This window comes from Gavialis gangeticus, unplaced genomic scaffold (assembly GCF_001723915.1).
Source record: "Gavialis gangeticus isolate Ggan-Ray unplaced genomic scaffold, GavGan_comp1, whole genome shotgun sequence".
NCBI classification, from domain to species: Eukaryota; Metazoa; Chordata; order Crocodylia; family Gavialidae; genus Gavialis; species Gavialis gangeticus.
Window position 1 is genome coordinate 8,723,877 of NW_017729014.1, and position 9,994 is coordinate 8,733,870.

Below are 9,994 nucleotides of genomic sequence, written 5' to 3' on the forward strand. Positions count from 1 at the left end.
CCAAAAAGTGGGGGAAGGGAAGGGGATGGGACAACTGCTGCTGGATCCACATCCTGGTGAGTGAAGGGCCAAACTGCTTTAAAATCATAAATATATCAATAAAATGGTGTGTTAAACTGATACCTATATATATAGTGATATTTCATTTTAATCATGGAAAAATGCAGATTTAGGGGTTTTTAAACCAGAGAATTAGCGATTTTTAAACAGTGAAAACCAGGACCCCAGGTTATAATGCACTGGAAACACAATTCAAAGTAAGAAAAATTCTGAACTACCTCTAATCCTCAAGTACAACTGCAAATTTCACAAAAAAAAAATTCTTCAGTTTTTCCAGTTACTGAGAAGAACATTTGAAGATATGAGAAACAAAATTGAATAAGGAACTTAATTCCTGGTCATGAAAGAAAGATTGTAGCATTTAGCTGAGCAAGCATAAATATTAAGAATCATAGTAGCCTATTCTCCAGAAGAGTCACAGGTATACCAGGTGGTACACAATAGGCCTGTGCAAAGCAGCTAGTATTCGCTTCAGATTCTGCCAATTCGGGGGACAGTGATTCAAGTCATTGATTCGAATTACTGTTCTGAATCGATTCGGCCGAATCAACAAGGCCCATCTCCTGCCTCCTCTCCCAGCCTGACAATGGCTGCTGCAGCTCCTGGCTCTTTGAAGGAAAAAAAGAAAAAAAAAAGGTCCCAGCTCACCAGGTGAAGCCGGGCCGGGGGGGGGGGGAAGAGGGGAACCCTGCTGCCCCTTACTGCCCCATGCTGCATGCGGGGCTCTACACAAGCCCCCCTCGCTCCCCCTCGTTCCACCAGCCCCCCCCATGGGTGCCCCACCTGCGCCAACTCCAGCCCTTTAAGGAAAAAAAACCAAGAAAGTGCCACACTCACCACTCCTGCCGGTAGGGGGTGATCCCCGCTGCCTCCTGCTGCCCCACACCACATGGGGGGCTCTGCATGAGCCCCCTGAAACCCTGAGGCAGCTGCAGGAGTGGTGAATCCCAGGGCTTTTCTTTTTTTTTCTTAAAGGGCTAGAGCTGGCCTGGACAGGGCACCTATAGCGGAGCTAGGGGAGTGGGGCAGTGGGTCGGGAGGCTTGTGCAAAGCCCCCCACATGGTGTGGGGGGCAGAAGGGATCGCCCCCCCCACACTCAGCAACACCCAGTGAGCACTGGGGCTTTTTTTTTTTTTTTTTAAGTACCAGGAACTGAGGCAGGCAGGGCAGCCATGGGGGGGGAGGGGGGAGGCTGGAGGTGCAGGCAGGGGCTGGGGGCTGGCAGGGGTCCCCCACCCTGCCCCTACTTACCAGCTCAGAGTCCGGCTGCAGGTTCCTGCTGCAGCCACCAGGGACTGCCTGAATCAAAGCTCTCCAAATCTTTTCTGAATATTTGGAGAGCTTTGAATCGATTCGGACCTTTTAATTGGTCCCCTGATTCGATTCAGAGGTTTGGCCACTGAATTGGGCTGAATCTCCTCCAAATCGAATCACCACCCGAAGCTTCGCACAGCCCTAGTACACAGCTGGTTATTGCAACCAACACAATTGGTACTTTTTTTCCTGTGGTACTTTGTCTTATTTCTTTCAAGAAACAAAATAAAAACACCTTTCTGATATCTACTTTTCAAGTGATGAAGGAAGTAGGCTGACACTGTAGACTTGGGGAGGATGGGAGCCTTCATGTGGCCTACTCCATTAAGTGAGAAATCATGACTAATGCCATCAACCTGATGACTGAACTTTGATCACCAATCTCCAGATCTTTCAGCACAGCAATTCAACTGCTCTTTTCAGGGCCAAGTAACATGCTGGATAGGTCCTGAAACAAGGATCCTCCAACGCAACATTGAGGGACTTCCCTGGATGAAGTGCAAGCACGTTGCAAATATCCTGAAGATACATAACATCGATGTCCTTGTGCTCCAAGAAACTCATGTCTCCCATGGCCAACAGGCCAGCTGCTATTGTATACATGGATAACAAGAATCTTACAACTAGCCATTACCATCCAAAATATGGCTTAGTTATATGTATATGTGGAAAACACTATCTGAAATATGGCCTACCTATATAGGTGAAGAACACCATCACAGATTTCAATGTCTTACACCCAACTGAAGAAAAAGCCACTTACACTACTGCCATCAAAATAGGGGAGTTGAACAGATTAGACATCAGGAGGCGCTACTTCACTGTCAGGGCGGCTAGGATCTGGAACCAACTTCCAAGTGAAGTGGTACTGGTTCCTACCTTGGGGGTCTTTAAGATAAGGCTAGACAATCACCTTGCTGGGGTTGTTTGACCCCAGTACTCTTTCCTGCCATGGCAGGGGGTCGAATTTGATAATCTGTTCAGGTCCCTTCCAACCCTACTAACTATGAAACTGTAAAACATTACCAACGTATACAAAACCCCTAATTTGGAATGGCTGAAGCCAGCACTCCCAAGTGCACCCATCCCAGCCCTGTACACTGATGACTTTAGTAGCCACCATGGTATGCAGGATTATGATGCAAATGAAGCTGACAGCAAAGACCTTATGGACTGGATGTTCACAGATGGTCTACATCTGGCCTTCAATCTCAAAAAGTGAGCAGCCTTCCACTCAGCTCATTGGTAATAACCCAGATCTCACCATCGTGTTCAACCATCTAAACAGGAGCATGCTCCATGTATATACTCCCTGACTTTCCCAACAGCCAACATAGGCCCATCATTACTTATGTTGGCATCAGGATCCCTGTGAGTTTGCTTAAACAGATCCCACGATGGAACGTAGCCAAAGCTGACTTGGGAAGTTGTTAAAAAAAGTGGTGACCCAAATCCTTGAGACACCAAAATTTTATCATTGGTTCACCAGCCTCCTGATTACTGCCACCAAGCAAAGTATCCCCTGGGGCTTCCAGGGAAATATACTTGCTAGTGGACTAAACAGACCCATGACCTGCTCTGGCTGTACAATTGGTCAGGCAACCCACAGGTTGTGAAGGCCCTGCTAGGGTCTCTAGATTTAGCCAGATGCCAAAGGTAGATTGAGTGTGTTGAAGGTCTGAACTTCACACACACTGGTCAACTTGCCTGAGCCCTATTATGCCTTGGAGCTCCTAGTTCAGCTGAATACTGGACCCCAAAACACCATCCCAACTCCATAGCTTCTAAATTAGTCGAAAATACAAATGGACCTCTTGACAAAAAACATCAAACAAGAGGTCGATCTTCAAGTACACTGGATAATATCAATCCCTATACAAGCCCCTACTGCTTTTAGCATAGATGAAGTGAAGGAGAGGTTAACAGCAATTAAGAAATGGAAGGCAGCCGGTGGAGATAGTATCCTCCCAGAATTTCTCCATCATCTAGGCCCCAAAGGACTCCAATAGCTGGTGAAACTGTACACAAAAACCATGGGATCCAGATGCACACTAAAAGCATGGCAAGAGGTGATGGTCACTGCAATACTCAAATTGGTAAGCTTTGACCTGGGAAACTATATGCCAATATCACTCCTGGGCACAACCTACAAACTCCTGAAATATATCATCCTCAAGAGAATCAGTCCTTTTATCAAGCCAGTGATCCCTAGGAAACAAGCAGGATTCCAAGCTAAGCGAAGTTGCTGCAAGCAAGTTCTGGCCCTTGCAATGCATACTGAAACAGGTTTTCAGAAAATAATCCAAGACTGGTGCAGCCTTTGTAGATCTGTGATCAGACTACAGCGCAGTCTGGGTTAAAGGTCTGATGCTGAAGCTTGCCAAGTATATACCCTGCTATCAAACACTGCGCCTGATATGGACAATGCTGAGTAATAGGTGGCTATGGGTGACAGAGTCAGTTTGCTCCGGTTCCTCAGTAATTGACGCCAGAAGGCTCAGTACTCGCACCAATGCTCTTTAATGTATACAGGTTTCCCTCGCCAACCATGGGAGTTAGGTTCTTGAAAGTTCCCATGGCTGGCAAAATTGTGACTGGCAAAACCAGCAGGACTGGGGGAGCACGGGCTGTGGGTGGGGGGCGAGGAGTGCCAGCAAGGCTAGGGGGGGAGGAATGAGAGGCATGAGCAGGGAAAGGAGGGGGGTTATGGGGGGATTCAGACTGTACCCCCCCTTCTCTGAAGTGTGGATATTCAAAACTGTGGTTGGAGAGGGAAACCTGTACACAAATGATATGCCATCAAAAAAGTTGCACAAATGTGTATATGCAGATGACCTTGCTTTGGCAACACAAGCAGCCACCTTCAATGACATAGAGTCGACTTTGAATAAGGACCTGAAAACCATGGAGGAATATTCTCGGAAATGGAGCCAAATCCCAGCAAAACAACAGTCGCTGCTTCTATCTTGATAACAGGAATCTCAAGCATACCCTGTAGGTAACTTTCTGTGGCAACACTGTGCAGCATGACCCCACTCCATCTTATCTCAGAGTGGAGCAGGACCACCTGTTAACCTTCCACAACCACCTGAAGATAAGAACCTGCCAAGATGAAGATAAGGGTCAATCTGGTACAGAAATTGGCAAGCACAAGCTGGGGAGCATCAGCATCAGTATTACAGACATCAATGCTGATCCTTGCATACTCTGTAGCTGAGTATTGTGCATCGGTATGGACCAGAAGCAGTCACACTCGACTTGCTGATAACCACCTGAACTTTCTCATGCTGTGTATCACTGGAAAACTCAAGTTGGCCCCTGCACCTTGGCTCCCCATGCTGTTGCACACTACTCCTCCACCCATTTATTGTGAGACAGCAACTCTATGGGAAGTCCAGCAAATTAAAGAAAACAAACATCTCTCCATCCACCAGATCCTCAAAAATAATCCTCACCATTGACTAAAGTCTTGCAAGCCCTTCTTGATCCATGCACTTAACTTTCAACAATGCAACTTCAACCCTGATGAAGCTTGGAAACCTAATGGAGTTCACAGGAAGTTCGAAATAAACACCTTGCAATAGATCCAGTGCAGAAGGTTCCTGGCTTTGGGCAACTCTAAACTGTATCCACACACACCTTGGGAGATGCAGATACTTGATGCACAAATGGAAAATTAAAAGCTCTCCAGTGTGTGACTGGTCACCCAGAACAGAACATAGAACATATAATGACTTAGTGCCTGATCCACAAATATGAAGGAGGTATAAGTAATACACTCTGCTGGTCCTGACACAATTGTCTGGCTCAATCACCTAAATGTAAAATTACAGCTCTTCTTCTGTATCTACATCAGCCGTATGGAAGAAGACGACCGTAGACTTGAATGTTTCATTCCTATCTGAAAAAATGTATATTGATTACAGTTAGAAGCTACATCTGAAAGAACGTCAAGAAAAGATCTATTTTTGCATTCAGTATCATGGTCAAATTTATGAACGCCCCCCAGAAGAGATATTACAGAACTTCTTTTAAAGTGATTCAAAAAAATGATGTCGATGTTGCCCCTTTCAAAAACCTGCAGTGGTTTACTGTACGGAAACATTATTTGTATCTTTTGTTTTGTATTATTTGTGTTTCTTCAAGCAATTATTTTGTATTATTTGGGCTTCTTTTCTACACATGTGTATATGTACACTTGTAGGCTACTTATTTCTTTCAAACTTTAAAAAATATTGTTTCACTCCTGTTATGAAGTGTAGCATCTACAGATCAGTTTTTTTCATGCCCCAAAGCTAACACTGATATGAAGATATTTCATTTATTCAGTAGTTTAATATCCACTGCTCTAATTAGTAAAAAAAAAGAACAGATGTGGTGAATATGTCCAGGTTTAGTAGCAAATGTCATTTGTGATTTTAAGATTGTGTTAAGTAATCAGTCTATTTGTTTACGAGAAAATGGACATTTCTACTCAAAGCAAATCACTGTGCCACACTGCATATAGACAACTGATGCTACCCACAACTTTACAAGTCAGTCAAACTTTCATGACAACACACTAATTGTCCAAAAACATGGTCAAATTTTTTAAATAATTACTTTCTTAGTGAACCAGTTAGAACAAGTAACACTAACAAACAAAATTTTAAAATATGGAATTGAGTCATGTTTAGCATAAATTATTACCTCATCATCATGGACTAATTCTTTTTTCACTACTTTCATGGCATAAATTTGATCATTCTTTTTTAACCGTACTAAAAGAACTTTGGCATAGCTTCCACGTCCAATAACTCTGATTAAGTCGAAGTCCTGCAGCCCAAGCCCCTGAGAGATCTTAATTCCATCTATTCCATCAATAACTGGCTTGATATCCTGTATAGAGAAAGACAGATATACATCAAAAAAACCCTGAAGTCTCCCTAACAAAGAACTATTGCCATAGAGATGTCTAACCTCTGGACAGAGTCAAGATTTGCTTAGTTTTCATGCCACTGTCAGAGGTACAAGAATGCAAAAGCATACCTTAAGCTTCCTCGGTATCATTTTCCTATTTGTTATTATACTGTTAAGAACTGTGTTTGTTTCAAAGTAATAGGTAGCTTAGCCTGTCTTTTTAAGCCACATGCATTTGAGCACAGTAAATTCTAAACGCTCTCACATTCTAGAAGTGAACTACTGAAAGTGTGAGAAACTTATGGTCTGCGGGCTAGATTTGCCCCATGAAGAGGTTGGATCCAGCCCAGCTCAAGGCAGCACAAGCAACAGGGCAGAATACAACTGCTTTTGAGCTGCCCATCACCTCCACAGCCTTCCCTGCTGCTCTCTCATGAGGGCCCAGGTATTTGCAACAAGGGAAAGCGCAGGCAGCTTGGGTACTTGGGGAGGGTGGGACAGGGGTTACAGAGATTTGTGGCCTGCAGCAGGGGGATGGATTGCAAGCTCTGGCCCACAGCAAAAGGTTGCCAATCCTCCATTCTACACAGTTTTCCTTAGAAGCTGACTTACACCATGTAAAAGATTATTAAACTGAAATACTCTATTTGCTGATGCTTGCCAGTTTTCCATTTACCTGATGAGCTGAGCATTGAAAACAACCAACCAGGAAGTCTTGTGTGGGACAAGACCAACAAATCCATAGCAGGTCTGTTATCTACAAACTAAGGGCATGGACAGAACGGCAATTATATTATTTTATGTGGGAGGAATTTACCACACTCGCTGTACCTGCTTCATCTATTTTCTCCCATTCTAGAGTAAATGGAAGTTAAACTAAATCAGCTTGCACTTGAATGGAACACAGTTAAATTGCCAAGGTTTTGCTCAATTTACTAAGAGAAGGGGATAGACAAAAGTAATGGTCACAATGGATCAACTGCCATGCACTCAAGCACAGTAAGTCCCTCCCTTAAAAGTTGAGGCAGCTGAGGGAAGCACCTGACCGGAAGGGGGTACGGCCAGGGAGAACTTGAGTCAGGAGGCTCAGTTTGACCCTGGAGGTTGCTGAGGCAAGAGCTCTAAAGCAAGGGGAATACAGGAGCTCTCCTAGCTGGCACCTGGGCTATCCTGAGGACGGCAAACAGAGTCCTGATGCCCTACAGGGGAATATTATCTGGGGTAACGGGAGGCCTTGTTATCCAGGCAGGTAGCGACTGTTTATGTTTGGACCCAGGGAGGGTTCAGTTTGTTTGCCAGAAGGTTTACTCCTTGGCTATAGTTTCAACCAGTGGCTTGGGAGTGGAGGCCATGGTGGGGCACCTGAGGGGTGCATGGTGACTTAGCCCACAGTGAGGTGCCAGGGGCATGCTAGGGGCCTTGATTCAGGGCATGCCATAGGCTTAAGCAAAAGGGGGAGTTTAAAGTCGAGAAAGAGGAAGAGAGAAAGACTAAAGCCTTAGCTTGGGCAAGAGATGGGCAAGGGCCAGAGGGCCCTATGCCCAGGAAGCGTGGAGCCAGGGCCAGGGGCTCCTGTGCACAAAAAGGGCCTAGAAGAAGGCCAGGGAGGCCCAGGAGCCTAAGCAAGCTCAGAAAGTGTATTGCCCAAGACAGGGCAAAGCCAGATTAGGCAATCAAGGGCTGGAACCCAGAAGCCAGGTTGGGCACAGTGGGCCTAGGCTAGGGGAACCAGCAAGAGAAAAGGCATTGAGGTCAGGAAGGCTGAGGCTCTGATAAAAGGTATAGATGCCTGAGATGTCCTGCTACCAGGTTGGGGTTAACTGCCCACCCAAGTCATTAACTGGTAACACCTGCAAAGCATAGGCACAACTGTAGGGGTGGTCAGAAGCTGTGATTAACCCTTAAGACTACCAGGTACCCTGGGTAAGGGCACTGACAGGTCATCAGGGCCCACCTACTGAGAGCAGGACAGAGCTAGCTGGCATCTAGAGGAACTGGGGCTCACGCTAGGACCCATTAGGCAGCCTCTCTTCCAATCAAACAATTACAGCAAGACATGGCAGGTGAATAAGAGGGGGAAGGGCACCATCTAGCTGGGGTAGGGTAAGGGTTGCGTGGCCACCGGGGGCGTCACAGACACCCCTGGAGCCCGAACATGGTCACAGTGATGCATTTTATTGGAACAACTGCATAGTTGGGATAGGGTTAGACAAGTTTTTGAATGCAAGACCTAAAGAAGAATGTCTTACATTTGAAAGCTTGTCTAACATTATCGCAACTATGCAGTTGTTCCAATAAAAGATATCACCCTAAGAAATCCCTGTCTCTGTGATTACCAGCCCAAAAGTCCACCTAAGCCCCTCACACGGAATCAGACTTGACTAGGAAAGGTGGTCAAATTCAAGTCAAGGCTGGCTAGCTAAAGTCAGCCAGCTAAGTTAAATGTATCCACTTTTCCTAGCCAAGAGAAATTCTAAGATGTAAATCCCAAGATGATAAAATTAGACTTATTAAAAAGAAGTCTTCACGGGAGGTTCTTTTTCTGATGATAAATCAGAACAATGCAAACTGTATGCAACCCCATTTTTCACCTAGTGAGATATGTCTGACTCACTGAATCCTTAAACATATTTCAAACTTCAAATTTTCTACCCAGCTGTTGGGGGTGGAAGCACCAAGTTATCTATGAAAATGGATTCATTTCAACACCTAAAGAGAGGGTTTTAGTTATCATAACATAATGCTTTATAAGCATCATAAGAACTCTTCTATCCCTAGTCTGGAAAATTCTATATTCTAAAAATACTAGAATACAAATTAATAAAGATGGTCTAAGACAATTTAAGTTGAAAGAAAGGAACAGAAACAACGCTAACAAGGACATCTGCTTTGGCATGAGTTTAGGCAGCTCTTGTGTATGTCACTAAAGCTTTAGTGAAATTTAAAAATTCAAGTAGTGATGGAAATATAAAAGAATTGTCAGAGACTGAAGGGAAGAGAAGAAAAGAAACAAGATTTTTGTGGACGCTATTTGGGTTACGGTAGCACTTGTTGAATAAATATAAATATGTGTCTTTATGTACATTTTAGGGTAGTGGGTATATCTTTAAATGTTAAATCTGTTATTGATGAGTTGGACTCATTAATAAATAAAGCTCAAGGGGGAAAAAAGTATTCTTCCCAAGACAATGAAGAAAAAAATGCAAGTTTCCCAAGTGGGACTTTGTGGAAGATTTTTCATAATGTAGATTGTGTTCTTTCAACTGCAGCTCTTTTTAATGAGACAAAAATAATGATTTTATCTCACAGGGAGATTTACTGGTTTTAAATATAAAACCACACAATTTTACAGACAGGATAGGGCAGATTTAGAAAGCAAAGTACAGTATGTGCCACAGCAATACCCCTTTTTACCAATATGTACAATGCTTTGATACCTTTTTACGTTTTCTGTTTTGATGTCACCTACACTGCTGTACTGGTAGCCAGATCAAGGTTCTGCTGAACTATGGAAAGGTTTATATAAGGAGCATTTACCTAGGATTGACTGCTATTAGAAGAGATTGCATCAAGCCTCTAGCCAATCCAGCTTCCAGCATGACACACTTTCTTTGCAGGATATATTAAATACATTTAGTAGTGTGCAACAGCAATGTAGGAAAAACAGGAACAGCCTACTTGGGGACAGCTGATCAGAGTAGTGGCCCAGATGCATTCTTA

The 9,994-nt window shown here is 44.1% G+C and overlaps 1 protein-coding gene across 2 annotated transcripts in view; it reads right to left on the reverse strand.

The window, feature by feature from the left end:
* PRKCZ (protein kinase C zeta) overlaps window positions 1-9,994 on the reverse strand; it is a 276,277-nt gene that overhangs the window by 54,945 nt on the left and 211,338 nt on the right. For both annotated transcript variants that reach the window (XM_019511684.1, XM_019511685.1), the window contains one exon: window positions 6,065-6,253. In XM_019511684.1, the coding sequence (XP_019367229.1) occupies window positions 6,065-6,253 (189 nt within the window). The remainder of the gene's footprint in view (window positions 1-6,064; window positions 6,254-9,994) is intronic.